This window comes from Anoplolepis gracilipes, chromosome 17 (assembly GCF_047496725.1).
Source record: "Anoplolepis gracilipes chromosome 17, ASM4749672v1, whole genome shotgun sequence".
NCBI lineage: Eukaryota > Metazoa > Arthropoda > Insecta > Hymenoptera > Formicidae > Anoplolepis > Anoplolepis gracilipes.
The window spans coordinates 1,640,459-1,664,597 of NC_132986.1; the positions used below are offsets into that span (position 1 = coordinate 1,640,459).

Sequence of the window (24,139 nt, forward strand, 5' to 3'; positions counted from 1 at the left end):
GCGCAATAAATATACCGATCGGCTTTCGGATATTCGCGCGATATTTGTACGAGACCGTGTATTTTATTTTGTTTTCATTTTAATTTCTTTAAAAATAATCTACCGGATTATTAATACGCTCTATATATATATGTAAGAACTCGCGTTTTGCTTGATGCCAATGCCGTGTATATAATTGTCATGCACCGAGTAGTGTAATGCTGATCGTACATAATGGTAGAAAATGATAAGAAGCTGAAAGGCACGGTACATTTCGATGATTATTACCTCTAGTCGCTACTCGCGCGCGCGCGAACCGGTTTTTAATAAAATTCAGCTCTTCAATTATGTCGTCGGACGTACGATGCAATCGGAGAGCGAGGCATCACGATGCCCGGCGAGGCCAGAAAAAAAGAGAAAAAGAGAGAGAGAGAGAGAGAGAGAGAGAGAAACTTGGCAAAAGAGAAGAAAGGAAGACAAAAAGGGAGAGAAATAGAGAGAGAGAGAAGGAGAGACGTGGCAGAAACGAGACAGTACGAACGTCATGTTATTCGCGATCACGTACTCGCTTCCACGTAAGCGAAACAAAGAGATCGATCGTTCGGAGCGACGACCATAGCTGAAGTTCTCTCTCTCTCTCTCTCTCTCTCTCTCTCTCTCTCTCTCTCTCCCTCCACCTATCTACCTCTCCCTCTTTATCTCTCTTTATCTCTTTGTCATTTTCGATTTACGGAAACGCGATTCGTTCTTCTGGCACTCTCACGACACTCGGTCTCGCGACTCGCGAAATTAATGTGTTTTGATTGACGCATGAATGAGCTAACGCAAAAGTTGATTTGGCGATGCTGACGGCAGGGTTCGCGCTTATCAAAAGCTTGTTTGCACGAGAACGCGATCGCGAGGCTCGCAGATAAAAGCAGCACTTCCGATAGAGATGTTATTCTCCAGAATCTACAAGCGTGTTGTTGTTCCACCAGTCCTTCGTTTTACGGATCGCTAGATTTATGATTTGTCGTCCCTGAATCTCTCTCCTCCCCTCCCCCCTCTCTCTCTCTATTTTTTTTTCTCTCCGCAGGTCATGCTACGAATTGGCTTTGCAGATTCTTTGCAATATCTAATCGTAGATCGTCACTGCGTAGATTTAACCTTATAATCGTCGGATTATTTTATCTCCGTCTGATATACTTGACTTGACGTAGATTAGGTATATTTATAAATGTGCGATAAGAAATAAAATCTCGAAGATTGAATAGTATAATATCGATCGCGTTTATAGATTCTCAGCGATATGAATCAGATAAATTTATAGATGATCTGTGGAAGATAAACATCGTTTGATAGATTCATTAAGCGACTTACAAAACTTGTACATTTGTAAAAAAACGTTGCAAAATTTTTGGCTCTCCCTCTTTGTATTATCACGAATTCTTAATATTACTAATTTAGTATTTTTTTTTGTAAGCTCTCTAGAGTGGTTTAAATCAATAAATTTTTAATTTATAGTCACAAAAGTTCATGCACTATTCCCATTTCTTATTTACAGTTTAATATTCATCGTTTTTCATATTCATAGATCTAATTATCATTTATTCACAAACATTCATTTAGAAAGATAATGAAATAACAAAATAAACAGAAAACATAATTTTCTTTTAATGTCTTTATAAGAGAGAAAAAGCGCGCGCGCGCGCGAGAGAGAGAGAGAAAATTATATCTGAATTCTTTATCTCAGAAAAAAATACACAGGTAGGATATTAGAAAGATAATGGTATTTTTATTTCCTCCTGGTACGTATTCTTTTTATCTTCAATATTTCTGTTCTCTCCGCGATTTCCACACAATCGCGCAAATAAGTATACAGATTTTCTGCTGTACGCATCTCGGACAAATCTATGTTAATTGTCCGAATACGATCACCTTCGGTTATTAGAACTAACGGCACAGCTGTAAACGGCACAAGCCGTAATCTTATAAGTCTTATTACATAAATTCTCTTCTTGCGCGCGACCTAACGTGTCCTCCGCGGATTAGACCGATAAAAATATTGTTTGTTTTCAAATACCCACACAGGCTATTTATCAGTTGTGAAAAATAATTTCCTTCAACGGAGGCGAAGCAATATTTTCTGTGCGTTTCATAACGGAAACGCGACTTATTATAGATGGAAAAGTGGAGTGGTAGCAAAAAATAAATCGCAGAAACGTCAGATTGCGTCAGATCGAATATTACTCGTCCAAAAAGAAAAAAAAAAAAAAACAGACGTGAGAAATATAGTCTGTCTTCTTGTACCTCGATGGCATCGCATGCGAGATGATAATATAACATAATTCGCGTATCGTAAAAAAAAAAAAAAAAAAAAAAAACAACGACTTACGTAACGACAAAATAAATATCGCGTTAAACCGCGATAATATCTAAAGTAATTTTCATACAACTAAGACTTAGAAACTTGTTTGATCGCGTGTCGCCGTGAACAAGCGCTCACTAACACAATTGAAATCTTACGCAATATACGCTTGATTCTTATAATCGGTTCTCTCATACAAGAGCGCTTATTTTATCTCTGACTTATTACTCGTTATGTATGCGCATCCCAGAATATACATAATAAGTTTCTCATTAAAAGTCTTTTATAAAAAGATATAATGTTGTTCTTTTAAAAGATACTTTTTTATTGCAATATTCATATGAGTGTCACTATTTTTTTGCCATAAACTTCGCCGTACTGTCAACATCAGCTGATTCCTACGCCACGAGCAAAACATAATACTTTGAATTTTGAATTTCTAAAATTAACTTTTTCATCTCTCCCGACACAAAGATCCAGGAAATGCACGTATTTCGTCCTTTCTTTCACGCCGAAATCTCGATTTGCCTAAATCGTCGATACTTCGAGAAAACTCGCTCCCGACCAAGGGTCCACGGTGATCTCACCTGTGGTTTTAATACGCGCATCTCCGCCGCGTTAAAAGCCTCGATAAAAGGCTGCGCGACGTAATGCACGTAGTCACCGAGAGATGCGAAGAGAAAGAGAGGGAGAAGGAGAGAGAGAGAGAGAGAGGGAGAAGGAGAGAGAGAGAGAGAGAGAGAGAGAGAGAGAGAGAGAGAGAGGGAGAGAGAGAGAGACAGGGAGAGAGCGAGAGAAGAAACAAAACGAGCATCGTGGGTGAAAAAGAAAACCCGGTGCGCTGGTGCTGTCACCGTCGGCAACAGCGGATGGGTCCCCTTTAGAGGAGGACGGAGAATCGCTTCTCGTGCGTTCTTGCTCGTACACCAAGAGCCGAACGCTACCGAAGGCCGGCGCGAGCACAGGCGGAAACGGCCGAATCGCGGACACACTGTCTGAACGTCACGTAGGCGGTGTTGCTAGGCGGTCGACCGGTGGCGGAGGGGGACACGGCGAGAGGGACGGGTAGCTCTGGTGGGGTGGGAGCCCTCCTCGTATAAAAGTCGCGTCAGCGGCCGGCGACTGATCAGTTGAGTAGGTGACGTTACGTGAATACGAGATACGAGTGGTATTACTGCTTTGCGTACAGCTGCGGTGAAAGTCTTATCATTTTTTTTTTCCCCTCGAACATTGCTGATATACTATTCTGTCACATCGTTCGAAATCACCTCTCAATCGTGTTTCCGACAGCTATATATATATATATCTATCTGATTCATTGCTCCGGTTACTACCCGGTAAAAAAAAAATCGCGCTGTCGTCTCACAAAGGGACAGCCGACGAGGAAATCCCTACCATTGTGCTTCGTCCGCTGGACGTTCTCGCAAAATCATGGAGGTTCTGCCGTGTCCTGTCAAGGTGGACTTCAGCAACACCAGAGGTAAGTACTCAAATTATGTTGCCGGTTCCCTTCTCGTTTTCTCGACCCCGTTTCAAGCGTCGGTCTCCGTTCTTCGATCGTTCGAGCCGTTGTTCTCAGCTGACAACGCCGGTTGGAATCAGCTGATCTTTGCTAGCAACACGATTCGTTTCGATTGATGAACGGCTCGAAAAATTTCTTTCAGTTTTAAAACACGAACAAAAGCTCGCAGATTTTATATGTGATTTATTCGGCAAAAACTTGAATAGTTGCGTCAGTATCGATGATGCGAAGAAGGAAAGAAGGGGGATGCCCTTCGCTATTTTTTTTCCTTTCTATGTTTTTCGATTGTTCTTATTGCGTTTACATACGGTTTATAGATTATCCTCATCGTATTTATAAATGAAAAATAAATTTTCCAGATATTTAAACGTTCTCAATTCTCCGGTAAATAACTACGAATTAACGGAAGAAAGACGGTGTTTCAGGGATTAATTGCCTTTTTTTAAATAGAGTGATATAAGAAATTAAAACCTTTGTTTAATAAATTGATCGCTTCTTGCAGCTTTGCGCAAGTTTCGCGATTTTCGATTCTACAATGGTGATGAAAATATTTTCAGAAATGTTGGAGTTAAAAAAAAAATTTAATTGTTTAAGATAAAAATGGAACGATATTTTTATTAAATGCGTTATTTACAACAAAGATGTAAAAATCGAGGTCACGCGAGTTCATACATTTACCGATGACCTCGCCTCGTCTTAGCCGGTTGCTAATAGAAATAATAAATGAAGCAAACATACACATTATTGGTTAAGTAGTTAACGCGTGAAGAAACGGAAATGTCATTATAGTTGAAATATTATTATTTTCAATGATTCCGCCCGTATTAGAATAATTGATATTATTTAATATTAAAAGTCTCTAGTGAGGTGAGAGAGCCGGTGTGTTGCATCAGCACCTTTTCTGACGACAACTCTTTGTGATATTACATGCTTAGACGTCCGTTTTGAAATAATAAAATGATGATCTCAGCACATGCGTGCTTAATTCACTGAAAGATCACAGCTGAGATTGAGAAAGATAATGATAACGCTTAAATTTAAAACTAAAAGCACACAATACTTGACACTTTTAATATCCGATATGAAAATCAATATTATTATAAGATGTAATCAAAATTAAATTGGTATTAAAGATTACATTCGAATGAAATAGTACGTAACATGAATCATCAAGAATTAAAATATATTTTTCGTTTAAAAAAGTTCCGTGCAAATTTTCGATTGCTTTCAAAGATACACAATTCAAAGATATCGATCGATTAATATTACTTTAAGATTACATCAGCTTACATTTTTATACTTCAGAAGATTATTGTACACACATAAAGAAGCATTCCAGACTTGCCGGCATACAGTTCAGCTGTTGTGATGTTCCGATATTTTCTCAAAATAAAAGAAAAATTATTTATTATAAAAAAGTAATAGTAATTAAATAATCTTTAATCAGAAATAATTAATTAATCCAAATTAATTTAATTTCACATTTTAGGCTTTATTTCGATTAAAGTTTTAGTCGCGACAAACATAAGTAATTATTAAAATATTCCGTTAAATATTAAATATTATTATAAAAAAATAAAAAGAAAAAATAATTTACATCTTTTCAACTAATCGTGTTTAACGATGATGTTTTATTATCACTTTACTTGATATAAGAAGTTAAACACGCGCGCTCAATTCCATTTAATTAATTGTTATAGCTGGAAGTGCGACGGACGAATTGGACGGAGCTTGCCAAGCACTGGCAAAGAGGCTGGAAGTCGAGCTTAGAAGAGCTAAACACGCCCAGCTGGCCTGCGGCGAGGTGCTCCTACCAGCCAATTTGCTGCCTAAGGTAGCCAAAGACGTACTTACTATGGCGGAGAACGAACCCTGTGGCCTTAGGTAAGCAGACAATTTTTTTCGTATCACTCTCTGTTTGTCATAATCCGGAAAAATTCCAACGATTCAATACAATTGGAGAGTCCAAATAAACATTATTTCGCGCAACAAGTGTCCATTTAGAAAGTGTAACGTGTGTTTTCTCCAAGTTATCTTTCACGCGAATATTTTTAAAGGTGATGTCGAAGATTGTACGTGAGATGTTTGGAATCCAATCTTTTTTTGTCGTAATTTTTAACTGTCAATAAAGTAGAACATTTTTTTTCACTTATTTATTTAAAGTTTGATACTGAAAAAAAAAAATGTTAAAAAATCTTCAGAATAAATTTATTGTAAAGCACATATTTCTTTATAAATAAAGTTTTAGAGTTTAATATACTGTTTAAATTTTGTCGATGTATGTATGTGTGCGTAATTAAGAAATTAATATATGCGTAATGTAATTTGTTGCAGGGGCTGCACGTTATTCATTAGCTTCGAGACGGACAGCATGTGTCGCAAACTATCGAAAATACAATGCGATCCGAGTGCTGTGTCGACGTTCGAGCTCTATCTCACACTGAAACAGGATTACACGTCCTGGCACATGCTGCTACCTCAATTCTTAAAGTGAGTATACTTTATATATATATAATAAAATCGTGCCATTAGAATTTTAAACTATTTTTAAATTGCTTTTGTGTTAATAATGCGTTAAAAATTAATTTGATCATTTTCTCCATCCTCTTCCACATAAACTATTCTCTGAATGAGATAACATTCTATAATAATATAAAAAGATATCCTATTGTTTCGTTTTTTAAATTAGCTATTGTTATTCGAATCTTTATTTGAGTAAAATAAAATTGCGATATCGCGATAAGGGATGTTTCATTTAAATCATATAACTATAGTCTATATATACAGAATCTATATATATTAGCCATATTTTTCGTTTTCACACAAACATCACAATATTGCAAAGTAAAATCTATAACGCGAGCAAATTATTCGCAATCAAACTCTCAATATCCGCGATCGGTTTGATCTTTTTCAGAAATCTCACGCGCGGCGGTACCATCATGATCAGTAGGGACTTCACTTTGGAAAAGAAGAAACTCTACAGATCCTATCAACAGTCTCATTGAAGGATTTTCGATCACACATTCTGCACATTTTTCATCCGTTTTTTGCCTGTGCGTATAAACGGATACGGCCATTTTTGTCAGTCTGTCATCGCCTTGTCAGCGAATGTCAGCTGAATTTGTACAATATCGCAAGACCAGGGAAAGAAGAGATTCTAAGGATGACAACAAGGGATCTAAGGAAGCAACAATGCAGACCAGAGGTTAGACTTTTGTCGTTGTAATGACACGCGATCGCGAAATATTTTGCGTTTAAACCCTTTAACCGGATAAATATGTTTAGATTTTCTATCTATACAAAGCAACATTTCACTTTGGAGAAAAAAAATTATTCTTGTGCGAAAGAGATTGTCGTGAATTCGAGAGAATACGAAGTAGTTTGTATAGAAAAAAGCCACTTTATACAATTGCAGTGAACGCGATGAATGTCTTTCGAAAAATTAAAGTCGAGTGTCTAATGATATGTGTAGATTTAATAATTCGAAAATTTTGACGACTAGCAGTTTAACAAATCGAAATCTAAGGAACCAAGAATTCTAGATTTCAGATTTTACAAAATTTTTAAATAATTTGATACATTTGTTAAGTTAATAATACACAAGAATGATTGTTAAGATACATAGAGAGAATTTAAGAATTCACAATAACATGGGAGAATATACGAGAATTAAATCGCATACGATGTCGAAGATTGCGTAGATTTTAAGTTCTTGTCCGAGTCTAGATCTGAAATTGGAGAATTTTTGATTGTGAATCCAACGAGAGATTCTCATTAAGGAGCCAATCGGTTAAAGGGTTCAACGACAACATCGCTCTTTGTTTTGTCCGCTGTCACCTTGCAATATTATATTCAAGGAGAGAGAGGCCTAGGCGTATGATAATTGTGATAGCGCGAAATAAATTCTATATAGTAGTAGCAGCAACAGATCTTGTCGCGAGGATTCTCGCGTCTTCGTTCTCGAAGAAGAGATATGTGATTATAAGACTTGTAACAAATTTCACGTGATATGTAGCGAATATAATTAGTCTTAGAGAGAGAGAGAAAGAAAGAGAGAGAGAGAGAGAGAGAGAGAGAGAGAGAGAGAGAAAGAGAGAGAGAAAAGAGTGTTTTATTGATTAATCATAGTCAGGTAGCTATAGTCGCGTCGGATGTGTTTAGCGATAATCTTTGGTCGCTCGTATGACAAGTGAGCGCACATTGTCCATTTTTTTTCGTTGCAAAAATGCAAAAAGATCATGTTGGAATAATGTGGCAGTGTATTTTCTAATGTAAGAACTTCCTTTATGGAGATCTTGCAGGATAGCCCAGAATAGTAGTAACAAGACTGTTATTTTGTGATTAATTTAATTGTTAATTTAACTGTAATTTCAGAATTCAATAATTCACAATTAATTTTTATATTTTCGATTAAATTCTCGAGAAAGAATCTATCTTCTTTGAAAAGTATATAACAAAAGTATATTTCGACATTGATGTGTTTACAGTGCGCGTACTTTTCTGGGACATCCTGTGCCTCGATTGGTACAGATGATGGTACAGATGTTCGGTCCATTTCATCATTTCATCGACCGATCTTTCCCCCTCGTCATTTTCTCCCTTCGTAACAAGTTGCTGTGTGAAAAAAATCTCATTAGATTAAAATAATAACCTTCTCTCTCGATGCTGATAATCATCCCTATCACTGGTTAATATGTTAAAAAAATATGTCATCATTAATCTAATTTGTCTTAACAATAATCTGTTGTCGAACTTGTGTCAAAAGCAACACGCTTTCGTTTTCAATTTGTACTAATTGATTCTCAATCGTTCCGTTTCAATTAAATGTCAATATTTTGTACAATTTTGTTTTAATCAAATTCTGTGAATATACAGATTTATTTTTGATAAAATTTGTGTGTTGATGAATATTCATTCCTCGATAAAAAAACATCGCGAGAACCTTGGCCCTTGTGGAACTCGTCAAAGATTTTTCGTACATTGAAACATTTATAATCATATCGGGAGGATTCCTCAATAAAATAGAGTAAAAAGCGGTGCAATTTCGAATATCACAGAGAAGTAACAAATCTAAAATCGAGAGTTAAGCAAGGAAGGAAAATCAATTCTAATTGTGTACAATTGTGTAAAAAGATAATTATATAAAATCATATGCAAAATAATTAACGTGATGACGTAAACGTGTATATATATATATATATATATATACACCCACATATATCTACTAGGCTATAAATATGATTGAGTTATATATCTTAATATAATCTAAGAATCGTATGATCTATCTCGAAACTGTATCGCTTAACTACTCTACGTGGTTTTTCACAAATAGATATTCAAATAGAGAAATAATGATGAGCTGTGCTCGCGCTCCCCTCGCGCTGAAAAGGAGTGAAGCAGAGACTCGGGTTAGATTTTATGCTTCGCCATTGAATTATTATTTAACCTTCGCTTCAGTTTGTCATATTATTATTATTCGTTGACTACCGTACGTACTACTACATACGTTGTGGTTTAATATCTATTCACCTTTCCCTTGTGTGTCTACATTTTTTTAATTCTTTACCCCTTTTTGTTCATTTTTTTTAGTTTTTGCTTATTATTGGTCTTTGTGTTTCGTCGTTTAAACACGATTAAAGACCTTAGTAGCGGTATTGTGATATTAAGAATTATAAAGTAATTAAGAGAGAGAAAGAGGAGCGAGTACGTGATTATCGTTAGGGTTTAGATTAAGGACATTCATTTCGTGAGGCTTCCTTCGCGGGATCGAGAGAAATGCGTTCGTTGCATGTAAAGAAATACGAGTATCCTATTTTACCTTGGCGTACACATGAAATTGGAGTCGAAAATCTCTTCGTGGTTTATTTACAAAGGACGGCGACACTTTAACCGGTCGAATCGAATAGGTGGTTCTCTTCTTTCGAATTGAATTAAAACGAATCTCGCGCGACGAGATTCGATGGAATTAGATTGAACTCGTTTCTCGATAAAACTTGATAAAATGGAGCCGTCTCTCTTTCAATGAAAGTCAATGAAGCGTAAATGCCCTTGCAATAAAATTCACTGTTTGAGGGAACTCTGGATGGAGAGAAAAAAGAGAACAAAAAAAATTATTCGTATATACATATGTATATGTGTGTTATTTTTTATATGCATTAAAAATAAATTATATTTTTATCGATAAACTTGAATTTTTTGGCATAATTCGATAGTAAAATTCAATTAAAATTTTTTAATTTATCTTCTTCAAAAGCTTAATACATATTTAATTATTATTTTTTTATAATTAAGCATTTCAACATAATCTCATAGTATTAGAATGTGTAAATTAAGAATTTTTTTCACAATTTTAAAAGGATCTCACACGAGAATTCCTTTTATGATCTCGAAAATCTTGTAGATTAAACAATTTGCAAAATTTTAGTCTTAAAATAAATTTATTCCGTTTTATTGCAAAATATAAAATTAAATAAAAATATAAATTTAAGTAATAATATATTTAATATAAGTAATATATCTTTGATGCTATATATACACATACATACATCAATATCAATATCAATATTCAATCAAAAAGTACGTAATTTTTCGGCTTTTTATTACAGAATTTAAGAAAAAAATAGTTTATAACAATAATTAGTACTTCAAAATTACAACTATAATACGAGTTTAATTACTCCTTAAATCTTCTTATTCAAATTCTCATTGAAGATCCAAAATTAAACTGAAATTTTGGTAGCTTTATCGAGAAGAAGTCAAAAATAAAAATCTTACCGCTTCGAAATAAGAAGTGATGAATCTACGACGAGTTCAAAACATGCCTCTCAATGACCTAAATGATGGAATTGAACCGGTTAAAGAGGTTTAAGGGGGAGAAACACGCAATCCCGTCCAGAAAACTTTTTCCCACCATCCTTCGAAGCCGATACATACATCTACAGCCCCTCATTTTTTTTTTGCGAGAATAAAAAAAAAGACATCATTAAAAAAAACAAACAAAAGTGAGACACAGCCACGTGATTAAATATGTGCACGGTGTAAGTTTGGGCTATTGCATTTGCACGAAAGTGTAAGACTGATTTGTTGAGGTGACTTTACGAATGACACAGAAATGTTGCCCGTTTCAAGCCAGCCGGCACTTTATTGTAATACAGTGTGATCAGAAAATTATTTCCCGAAAGGAGACACGCTATCTAGAAAGATAAAGAAATCATTTCACGATAAGATAAAAGTTGTTCTTTTATTATTATCCACGTACAAGTAACAATGTAAAAGAGATGACGCTCTTTCCGGGAAATGATATTTGGCTGACACTGTATCTATTAACATATAAATCATTGTAATCGGCAATTATTTGTTAATAACAAACGCTACAAATAACGACGTCGCAAGTCGAAATTGTCGCGTTTTAAAGCGACGGAAAGCAATACTCGCGGCCTCGTTTAATTGTTATTATTCATTACGAATGCGTGTGGGTGAGTCGCACGAATGCGCATACATTTTATATAAAGATTAATCGTTTAAAACTGTTCTTTTTTTTACATGAAAATGCAAAACCGATGTGAATGATGTGTACGTTTATTATCGAATATAATATAATTATATTATATTGCCGCAAATATCGTATAATATATGTGTATATATATATATATATATATACACATATATAATGATATATTTTATAAAACGAATTCCAAGTATTGTGCGAAATAAAGAAGTCAGATGTGAGAGCTATTAAAAGCCTGAAAACCATAAATTTTGTGTGATTTATTTTATTTATATATTCAATTTTATAATTGTTATATATAGTGTGTATGTAAAAAAAAAAAAAAAAAAGAAAGTCAATAAAATTTTGACTACTTATTAAACCGTCAGAGAAACGGTCGTTTATATACTACTGTCAACGGTTAAATATGTATGATTGGAATAATTTATGTACTTTTTGAAATAATATATCACTTCACACAATAATACTAACATAAAGATGATGATTCTAATTAATCGTGTTTTTATGATGTGCGAAAATTTTATTAAAAATGCAAAAATTTATCTTTTCTTTTTTTTTGTATAGAATTACTCCTACAAAGTATAAAAAGTGCAAATTCTTTTCTAAAGATAAAAGATATTATGAAACATACGTAGATATGTATATATATATATATGAAAGTTAGAATAATATGATACTTTTTTTGAGGCGTATCGTTGATGTGCGAGAAACACATCGTAGAATTGAAAGAAATTCAAATGATGACGATAATAATAAATTCGATTACCGAAGATAAGTAACAGTATAACGAACATATTTGATTGGTTGTATCTGTGGTTTATCGTTTGTAGCGATTGTTTGTTGACAAAGCAAACGTTGGCTCGAGGTTCGATCTGCGAAATAACACGCGTTACGCACGTCGGTGTTGCAAATTGCGTTATACTATGGGGAGACATGTTCTCGTCTCGCTCCCATTTGCAAAGTAATCGTTTTTTTTTTTTTTTTTTTTTTTTTTACGGACCGTCTCACGAAAGAATTTCCTGATCTCATGAGCGAAGCAAAGCGATTTATCATCCGTATATGATCGTAAAGTACGCAAAACTCTTCGAATATCGCATAATCGCATTGCGATAATGATCAATGTTTAACCTTAAACAGTGTGGAAATATTTTCAATATTATATACAAAACTTCAGAGAAAGAGAGAGGGAGAGAGAATCTCCAGATTCAGTTATCGGACGATTGAAGACCCGCAGGTTGCAAAAACTTATTCAAGAATATCAATCGATGATAATCTTTTTCTTTCTTTTCTTAAGGTTTCAGATTTAGAAAGGCTTCTTTTTTATACTATTCAGGGTTAAACATTAGGTCACCGCGAAGTCGAATGATCGAGAAAGAAAGCACGTTCTTGATGAAAGAAAGGATGGGAAGATGTGAGAATGACAGTTTCTCGTATATGCAAGATAGAAAGAAAAAGAAAAAGAAAAAGATAATGAAAGAGATAATATTGCACAGCAATGATTTGTGTGACGTTCGCTGTGCTTTGGATATTTTTGTACCTTGCGCGATATATATATATATATATATATATATATATATATATATATATATATATATATATATGGAAGTCCGATTATACGTAGTTTCCGCGCGATAGTTTGCCTGCGATTAATGTCGCGGCTTTTTCAATATGTTAGTGATCCTTTGCAAATGTATTTCCCGTATATTAAGGACCGCTATGTGATGTTATTTCTAATTATTTGTAATATCTATGACAATTTATCTGCGTTCAAAGAAAACGCAAATAATAAAGAGATATATAAATCAGAGAATGTCGTGTTGATTATTTACTCCTTTTTATGATTGTTTGTTCCATTTATATCCTTTACAACTTTTTTTTATCTAAAGATTGCGAAATCTTTATTTTCATGTCGCGTGTTTACAGCAAGATGAGCACGAGAGAAATTAAAATGAGTTATTGCGGCATGAAGAATATTTTTCGATTTAAAAATAGGATAAAAACAGATAAAGTAGATAGATATTGTTTTTTTGTAAGACAAAACAAAATTGTGTATGTACTGAAAATGAAATAAAATAAAAATAACTATTTTTAATAAAATAGAAATACAAATTTTTACAAAGGAACAAATCATTAAATGCAAAATATAAACTTAATTAGTTAAATTAATTACTGTACTTGTGCAAAAAAAAAAATCTGTAAAGAGATTTTTTATTCGCAGAAATTTTGAGAAATAATTTTATAAAAAATGCCTCTCTAAAATGTACATATATTTTAAAATATTTGTCAAATTGTTGGAATCGATCAATAATAATATGTCAATAATATATATAATTGACTTGAAATTCGTCAGAATTTTGTTATTAAAGAATAATACATTCCAATTGTGTGAGGGGTACGATGCACAAACAACATGAATATAATGTCGACGTAGCGACAAAGGAGCTGTTATTGCTCGCGAGAAATGTTTTCGACATCAATATTTGCACACAGTTTTGAAATAAAATATGCATTAAAATTTAATATCGGCCGGAATAAATTGACGATAAGTAAATCATCAATAGCGAAAATATATATTTGTAAGGTGTGCGTGCAACACGGCAATACATATACGTATAATGCGTGTTTATAAAGTGCACCTTTGGATAAATTAATAAATATTGAACAAACAATACGAGCGATGACTATAGAGATGCTTGTAAAACGTTAAGAAGTGTGCGAAGCCTGCACTGAAACTCGAAGCGCGATGTGTTGAGAAAGGGGAGAGGGAGAGGGGGGGGGGAGAGGGAGGGAAGGGCTGCGTATTGTTTCAACTAGTTCCCGCAATTATCACGGCGTATAAGACTGGATAGAGAAACCGGTTTTGCGTGCGCGCGAGCACAACCCGTTTGTCCGTATTTCCATCTCGAAAACTCGTATTATCGGCACCGACCGTCTTTCTCCCTGATCTTTCTCTCTCGCTCGCTCTCTCTCGTGAAAAATTCTATACTGCATAATAAAGCGTAAACCGGATCGCAGGTAAGATTGCGCAAGCTTTGTCGATCTTCGAGCGTTTCTCGTTCGACATTTTGCAAACTGTTACGCGCGATTTGATCCCCCTACGCGTTCGTATAGATTTTTCTTCTCGCACATATTTCGTTTATTAAAATTCTTTTACGTACAAAAAGGAGAGTGCACTGTATTGGTATAAATATTGTAAATAAGGACTTGTCAAACAGCTTCGAGTTTTTTTTTTTTTTTTTTCCTTGATACTTTTAATGAAGGAGTTAGTTAATAATAAGAGTCATTGAATAGTAGAGTATAAGAAATATATACTTCTCCGTCATGTTTAAAGATAAATATTTATACGATTATGAGCCTTAAACCGTGATTCTGTCAAAGTAAAGCTCTCCTTGAAGTTTAAGTAAACAATTAAGAATACATGGAAAACTTTAAGTAAACAATTAAGAATCGTTATCTCTACTTTTAACGATGTGGAAAATTTTAAATTTACTTTGTATTACACAAACAAAGTGCACTCTATCATCTACGGCAGATATTTCGAGATATTTTGTAGAGACATTAAACGTAAATATTCTAAACGTTTCGTCGTACAATTTTTTCATCGATAAAAGATAAATATCTTTTAACTTATTCTATATACATATTAATATATATTAATAAGTAAATATATATATATATATATATATATATATATATATATATGTATTTATATAAGTGCGACTTCGTGTTAATAGCCTGAGTGTGTAAATGAGCTAAAATTAACGAGAGAACGCGCTTCTCGGGACATCTGTGTTCAATTTGCTGGCAAAAGAGTTTTGGCTCGTATCCGCGGACGATCCGGACGTGCGTCCTGTTCCTGAGATCTGGGATATCAATAACGCGTAAAGAGTAATTCTCGAGCCGCGCACGATAACGGGCTGGCAACTGGGTGACTCGTCCGCTCAGCTGATGGCCGGTATACCCGGTGCGCTTGCGCGCGCGCACATTCAGGGACACGCACACGCACACCCGCCTACCGTTTTCTCGCTAATGAGAGTCGGTGCTGATAGACGACTTGCGTGTTGTGCCTCAGCAAAATGTTTTAATTGAATAAAAAAAAAAGGGCAATATAAATTTTATATGTATTCTAAAAAAAAAAAAAAAAGAGTTAACGTTATCTTTCCAGTTAGAAGGACCTTGAAATTCGCGATGACGTATGAAATTGTTTTTCAAAACATAATGGTCAAGGAAATGAAGATGCTTCTCTTCATTTTATTTGAATAGAGCTCATTGTCGTTTGCATAGGAATTCCTCGGTCATTCGGATACTAAATGTAGATATAAGAAATCACGGCGATTATCGACGTTTCAACATTGTTCGTGTTGACGTCAAGTGTTATGTTTAGCGAAAACCGCGGAATTAATAACAGCTTGTTTTTTTCGTGACATCAGAACAGTTTCTTTATTCTATCTTTGGCGCAGTATTTTCTTCCTTTTTCTTTTTTTTTTTTTTAGCACAAAATTTCTTTTTATAACTCGAATAGTATCAACAAATGTGAATAGTTAAATTCGATTTAACGCTATAATTTTATACTCATTATTTGTAGTTATTTCTGCTCTTTATAATTACTAAAAAAAAACAAAAGAGAAGTACTCTCTTTTTCTCCACATTTTTGCAAATATCTTACGTTAGAATTATAAAAATAAAAATAAAAAAAAAAAAAAAGAGAAAGAGAGAGAGAGAGAGAGAGAAAAGAAAATCTGCAACATATTTTGTTTCATTGTATCAATATTTCTCGATTAGTAGGACCAATGTCAACTTGTAGTTTGATAGCGAATGGAAACAGCTGATGTATGTATATGTAATATATCTATTATTTACTCTTCTTTTTTTCGTAAATCACAGAATGACACTGGATGTTCTACTTCTAAGCTATTGATACGTAAAATCAAGATAAGTATCAGCGGTGACTCTAATTGTTTACTATTCTAAATAGAACGATCATATCTCTTCGTGTATGACTAATAATAATATAATAGACAAAAAAAATTGATCAATCAAAGATAAATAAAATTGATCAATCAAAGATAAATAAAAATAAATTAAATTAAAGAATGAGACTAGAATAAAGAATTTCAAGTTTATATATGTATAATAAAGTTAAATAAAAAATATATTATAGGACACACATATAAACTTCATTAATTTTTATTACCAGAATGATCATTTCTGTCTCTTTTTTTTCCCGAAAACATGATGACTCTCTTCTTTACTTGAGGGTCGATTTGCAGTTGCTTTGGCTAATTTCATGCACGCATGTAACACACGCACGTACACGCTACCAATGTGTGAGAGCGTTTATCGTTTGCATGCAAGTTCGTTTACCTCGATGTAATAATCGCCATCCCTTATCTCGCGGTTTCCTGCAGTGCTCTCGCTTTCGCGTTTCGATTGCAGCAAGTTGCACTGATTGAGATACTTTAATCCTCCCATTCTATGGTAAAAATTAAATAATATTTTTGTCTTCGATTAAGATAATAGGGAAATAAAAATTGGGATTTATTATTTTCAAAGAAAAGAAACACAATTACCTATACAAGCTTCTATTTTTTTACTGTATAAATGGAAATAAAAAAAAAAAAATATATATATATATATATATAATATATATAATATATATGGACATATATATAATTCTCTATAAAGTGTGCTATATGTAAAACTCTGATGTAAAATTTTATTTTAATTAATGATTTATAAAATAAATAGTGGAAATATCTAATATAATCGAAAAAAATTATTCTCGTATTTAAAAATAAGTCGAAAAAAATAGAATGAAAGTTTTTCACGAAACTTTGTTTTCGAGAAAATTGATTTTCAAATTTGGAATAATGATAATATATTTAACTTGTATTAGAACTTGTATTATACATCTCAATATTGCAACTTTTTATCTATAAAAGTAGATAAAAAGGTATAACATTCTTTACATTAAAAAAATAAAATATGTCTTAATGCTTTTATTACATTAAATTTTTCTAGAAATTTAAAGTATTTTAAATCATTGTAAATGGAATGTTGTACTCTTATACTTATTTATTAATAAAATAACTACTCAGCCGCTGTCGAAATGAATTCAACGATAACATAGGTGTATAATTGGCAATCATTCATTATGTTTAAAAGAACATAAATCGTATTAATTTTTTAAATTTTAGAATTAGCATTTCTTTGATCATCTTGAGGTAGCTCTCCCTACGATAATAATAAATTCATCTTTCTCTCTCTCTCTCTCTCTCTCTCTCTCTCTCTCTCTCTCTCTCTTTCTCTCCCTTTATTTACTTGGGTTTCCCTATTATACATAACGCCATGATCCATGCATCCAAACGTGGAACACATCTTCAATCGTTGAACCCTTTTCGGAGTTCATGTTTGCGTAATAAATGGGCAATCTGCCCGTAGCCTGTAACCAGTCGCTCTATTTTCATTTTAGCAAAGGCGTATTACATATAAAAATTTGTGGACCGTGTTGGAGATTGAGCCAAACCCGAATTTTAACGAATTATTCTTAGCCAAGAAGATAATGATCTTTCGTGACGATCGATCAGCGTCAATTGCATATATATACGAGCCAAGGATTTACGAAATACCGTGACAACCGACGACGAGAACGTGTTGCTATGATTTGTTCGTCATAACTGGATTGACATGAGATTGGATCAACAAACTTCGAAAAATTGTCTTTTCTTGTTATTTTTGATTATAATATTTTTGAATATTATTAACTCAATAACATAAAGCTGCTTTTAGAAAAATGTCTAATCGATTGTGTGATAGATATATGTTTGAAAAGAAGTAACAGTATACCAAACAGATTGTGTTTGTCAAAATAGTTGAGTCTAATCTTTGTTTTCAGTTCTTGTAATTAGACGATTACGATAAACAACATATGCGTGCCCTGACAAAATTATCAAGAACGAACGTCTTTTCTGAACGTCTTCATCGAAAAATTTAACACCTTGAAAAAATCATAAATCTATCTCTTTATTTTCTCCTCTGAAAAAGTGGATCTTTTGGACATATTCTTGGAAAAAACACGTGGATTCTCCGACAAACGATTAAATGAAGCAGGAAGCATTTATATTCTAAGCAAGCGATTATGATACATAAGGGCGGATTTAATACGGTTTTCGGGAGCTACCTGTGTTACGTACAAGGAAGGTAGAACAAAGAAGCGTTTCTTATGTAGGAGTATACGACGACGTGAGAGAGCCGGTCATGAAGGAGGGAGCGGGGTGCGAGAGGAAGAAAACAGGAAAGATCGCCTGGACGAAGATAGCGTGGCACAAAGACGTCTCTTTTGCTACCCCGCTGAGCGTATCAGCATCTTCCTCTCTTGCTCTCTTTCTCTCTCTCTCCCTCTTTCTCTACTTGCCTGTTTGGCCTGTTATTTTCGCCCACGTCAAGAGCGAAGGAAGGGAGAGCACATGAGAGACAGAGAGAAGAGGGCCTTACAGAAGATAGAGCTAAGAGCAGGATCGGATTTAGTGTAAGCGAGGTGTTTTCATATAAAATATTCGAATCTTCTTCTGCATAATGTTGCTCACAAAATATATATTTTACATCAAAAAATATGGAGATATATATCAGAGATATATATATATATATATATATATATCATTTCTAAAGTAAACACCGATAAGAAACAATTTATCAGACTGTCATGAGGCAAATTGCGTCACTAGATATCCGTCTAAAAAAGGATTTGTTGCATCTAATATTTTTCGAAAACATTCTTTGTTTTAAGAAAAATTAATTGTATATAATGTATTTAGAATAGCAACACAGCTATCAAAAAGTAAAGGCACGAATAAAATGAAATCGTTGAAATTAATTACTCCGGCAGATTATATACGTTCTTATATTTTTTTTATGTATTTCGTTGTTATCTGCTTTTTAAAAGAACGATTGCAATAAATCCGACCTTTGCTTATTTCTAATAAAACCGTTCAGATCTTGATCGTTACGAAGCTTTGACATCTGCAATCCGACTCTGGCCAAGAGAAAGAAAGAGAGAGAGAGAGAGAGAGAGAGAGAGAGAAAGAGAGAGAGAGAGAAAAGGACAACATAGGAAAGAAAAAAGAAAAAGAAAAACCGGATAAGAGGGGCTAGAGGCAGCAACATGAGAGGGTAGGGGCAGGGATGAAAGAGAAAAGGGAGGAGTGTGTTGGGGAGGAGTCGTAAAACGACAAGGGAACGAAAGACGGGTTAGATGAGAGAGAAAGAGAGAGGAAAGAGAACCGGAGTTGTGGAAGAGAGGGAGTGGAGAGGGGGATAAGAGAAAGGAGATGCACGGCAAAAGAGAGAAATTGAAACGAGCAGAGAAAGAAAAGGACAAGAAAGCAACGAGGGGGAAGCGAGAACGAAGAAAGAAAGAAAACATCGCGAAGAGTTGAAACGGTAGTCGTTCGTTGAGACGATCCTGCTAAGCAGGTAGATCGATATTGACACTTCAACCTGTATATTTTCTGGCTAGTTATATATCAAATGCATCAAATGCACTTTTTTTGTTTGCATATTCGGTAAACGTAAACGAGATGCAAATTTCTATTCCAGCAGGTTGCGCGAACGAGAGATTTCGATCTCGAGATGCAATAGATATGTATTATGCAATTTTTCATTTTCGAAATAAATTTGTACGGAATAATAAGTAAACTAAGAGTGCATATGCAGTCTCAGATAAATTTCAGATAAGTTTCTTTCATTCTCATATGTAACATTTAAATTTATTTTATATTTTACGTTTATATAAATAAAAAAAAAACATATATAATAATTTATATTTAAATAAAAGTTTTATAAAGTATAATCAAGAACTTGTACGAGTGTACATTATAAAAATTGATAGCGATATAACTGTTTGCAACATTAGCAAAAATAAAAAGTACTAAAAAAAATAATAGGCCACAGATTGAAGAAAGGCGCATCTAATGTGACCCAGAAGAGCAATCTTCGGTATATACTTGGGTATTCAACTGGGAAAGTCGAACAAAATCTAGAAAATTATAAAAATTATGATGAGAACTGCTGGGACTACGTACAATAGCAATTAAAATATAATGTTGACGATTTTAATAGCGTAAAACCAGTAAAAGTATTTCTCGAGAACAAAGCTGGGGAATTTTTGCAACTGTCCGAAGAAGACAATTTTAAATTAAATTATATATGTGAAGTTATTTTACACACATAGATAGTTCTTTACAATTACAAACTTTTATATAATTGTTAATTATATATGTATACATGCGTGAAAATTGATAAAATATCGTTTTATATGTAATTTTGATTATTATTCTGTTTCTATCAAGAGATCTATATATTAAATTTTTTTTTCATATTATATGTTCTATAATCAAGAAAAAATTTAATTTTGACATATATTTGTAAGAATTATTTTACAATATGTTGTAAAATAGTTAGATTGTTACGTAGATCAATAAAGTTTGAGAAACCTATATTGACATTTATTCTCTTTTTCTCTCTTTCTGTAGATAATTAGTACAATCTCGTAAAAAAAAAATCTAAATTTTATTAACATTTCATTTTCTATAAAGATAATTCCGATAAATTACATAGGTTCTTATATTTTTTATTTATTATATATATTTTGTTACTATCTGTTTTTTTAAAAGAACGATTGAAATAAATTCAACCTTTGTTTATATTTCTAGTAAAACCGTTTTATTATATTAATATTTCATTTTCTATAGAGAGCAAGAAATAAGTTTATTTTTTTGCTCAACATTTTATCCATGTATGAAAGGAGAAAATTTTCTGCATCAAACAAAATAGTCCCTTCCCTACGATTAGGGTGCCGAAATTTCTAGGCCCCGCTGTGATCGACAGTACGGACGTACGGAAAACGATGGGGACGAAGGGGAACGAGTAGTAGAAACACGGTGGAACAGTCCACTACAGGAGCAGCAAGGATGAATATACGCAATAGCAACGCGTGAGACAAGGATGCAACTATTCGCCTGTGGAATATTCCGCTGAACTCGAGCGGGACCATGCAGGATCGCTTGGCAAAGAGAGAAAGAGAGAGCGAGAGCGAGAGCGAGAGTGAGAGAAGGAGAAGGGGGAAAGAGGGGAAGAGAAAGAAAAACCCCGAGAGTTAATGTTCCACACGGAACTACTAAACCTAGTGAGAGAGACACGAATCCGTATTTTGTGGAAACGCTTTCTCCTTGCACAATATAAAAAGTGTTTAAAAATATATCATAAAGAGATAAAAATTGCTGCGTGTTCTGATTTTAATGGCACGGATCGTTAATATCAGTATTAATTATAATTTTGATGTTAGAAGAGCGCACATTTTTCATGTAGATCTTCAATAGATTCATATTGACGTTAAATGACACAAAAATAATTTTTACATTTATTTCATATTTGTGATAAAAAAAAAAAAACCGATAACTGACATAACGTAAACATTAGATTATTTATATCAAACTCACAGAAATTACATCAATCTCAATTTCTGACCATGGTTGACTAAACAGTTGACTTTGTTGATAATCTCAACAGCAACTTGATCCATCTCTGACTTGTCCATTTTAGCTGTTTAAACAGATAAAAAAAAATATATATAATATACATATGTATATACACACACATATATAATGTATGAATAAAAGTTTGAAGCCAAATATTAGTTGACATTAACTTTTATGTTTAAATTTAGCTACAAATATATAGACTTATTTAGAAACCCACTGTAATATTCCAAGGAACGGTATAATAATTATGTAAGTTTTACTAAATAAATATATATATACGTTATGCATATGTTGACAGTGAATATCATATCATGGGATATAATATTCAATAAAATATTGCCAACTTGATACACAAATGTGAATAGAAAAGTCAAGAAATTCCTTAGTATATATTTACAAGAATTAAAATTATGCTAACATTATGTATTATTTTTTATAGTATTTCTATATATTTATTGCAATGCTCTATGTTATATATTATGCTATTATGTATGTTATATAAATTATTTACTTGTTTGTTTTTCATTGAGGAAGAATTAAAACACGCGTAAAGTTACATTTTTCCAAATCCAAATGCCATTAAGATTAAAATGTAAGTCTTTCCGTATATCTCTCCAAATCTCTCCGCACATCTCTCACTCTCACTGCATTTGAAAGTCTAGTAACCAATATGGCGGACGCGCGTAAACGCGATCCACTCCGCGGCGCTGTCAAACGTGACGGACGCGCATGCGCGTGATCTAACTTTGTAGCGCGCTTAAACATGGCGGACGCGCGTGCGCGATTCACTTCGCAAGGCGGCACACTCGTATGCGATCAGAATATCATGGAAAGATAATTAATTACAATCCCGACGTCTTAATTAATGTCACACCAACAATCGCTTGCAATTTCCGATCAACACTCGCGCGAGGCGTAGTTTATCTCGACAAGAGAACCGCGAGAGAAACGCGAAAAATACGACGCGATCAAACCACGAGCCTGATCAAACGTGTTGCAACGCGGCGCTGTGCAAAACTACGACTGCGCATGCGCATGTCTGACCTGTACGCTATGTATATGTGTACATACATGACTAAATGCGATTTCGATATCGTCAAAAAATAAAGTTCTTTATCGCCAAATATTTAGAATTTTTGTTGTAACGATACGACGTTTCATACATTCGGCACAGATGACACTTAAATATATTCGTCCTAGCAATTTTTTATAAATGAAATACGTTATTGCAATCTCAAATGACCACTGCACGAAACGACTAAAGCGCAAGCGCATTATTTCTATACGATCAATGTTGCGTTCCAAAATCTACTTGTCAAAGGATTGCGTTCCAAAATCTACCTGCCAATCAGAAACTCAGCCAAAGGAATAAAGATTTCCGTGTTCTGATTGGTCGCTTCACTTTACGAGTAGTGTTTGCTCGATTAATTAGCACAGAAAAATCTTTATTACTTTGATTAGCCTTCTGATTAATTTTTGACAAGCAGATTTTAGAACGCAATTCTGACTATCCTTGCCCAATCATCGTGCCGTCAATAATAAGTTGCAGTCGCGTATTTTAAGCACATCGTAGCGTCACGAGTCATGTGATCAAATCAGCGTCAAGCTAGCTTGACGCTGATTGGACAGCACGGCGCTATGACGTTTGCGACACTGCGATGTGACTGATATAAAATGACTTTTATTCGTCAAAAATTGCTACAGAAGACTCGCGAAGAGTGTGTTATACGTGCCGAGTTATTATAAAATAGAAATAAAACTTGATAATAATGAACTTTTTGACGATGTCGAAATCGCATTTAGTGTAAAAAGTGTAGACAGCGTGCAGGTCAGATGTGCGCATGCGCGGCCATGATAGTGCGGAGAGCGCCGTTGCAATTTGCATCTTGTAACGTGTTTGTCCGAATTTACGCTTCGGTCGTTCGGTATTTTTTGCGTTTCCCTCGTCGAAGTAAACTGCGCGTCGTAAGCACTGATCGAAGTCTCAGGCGATCGTTGGTGACGGCGATTATGAGGTGAGGTGTTAATGAGGTATCGCGACGGTAATTGATTATCTTTTCGCGATACCGCATCGCGAGATCGCGCGCATGCGCGTCCATTTTTGAGCGCGCCACAGTTCTAACAATTCGCTGTCAGTTTGGCTGCGTTTTTCGTGCGCGCGTTTCCTTTGCAAATATGTGTTTCAAGTGTCGAATGATCGTCGTGAGTGATTGTTAACCGAGTGTGATATAATAATCAGTTGT

At 34.1% G+C, this 24,139-nt stretch overlaps 2 protein-coding genes across 2 annotated transcripts in view; one reads left to right on the forward strand and one right to left on the reverse strand.

Moving 5' to 3' along the window:
• The window catches only part of LOC140675259 (RNA-binding protein RO60), a 36,216-nt gene extending 13,326 nt beyond the window's left edge, over positions 1-22,890 (reverse strand). The window contains exons 1-2 of the mRNA XM_072909549.1: positions 22,408-22,890; positions 21,855-21,957 (exon numbers count right to left, since the gene is read on the reverse strand). The gene's annotated coding sequence lies outside the window, so the exon portion shown is untranslated. The remainder of the gene's footprint in view (positions 1-21,854; positions 21,958-22,407) is intronic.
• LOC140675035 (protein charybde) lies at positions 3,441-12,301 on the forward strand. Its single transcript, XM_072909047.1, has 4 exons — positions 3,441-3,806; positions 5,549-5,732; positions 6,183-6,338; positions 6,766-12,301. Exons 1-4 carry the CDS (start codon positions 3,758-3,760, stop codon positions 6,854-6,856), a joined length of 480 nt encoding a protein of 159 aa, XP_072765148.1. The 5' UTR covers positions 3,441-3,757; the 3' UTR covers positions 6,857-12,301.
• Positions 22,891-24,139: the final 1,249 nt, after the last annotated feature.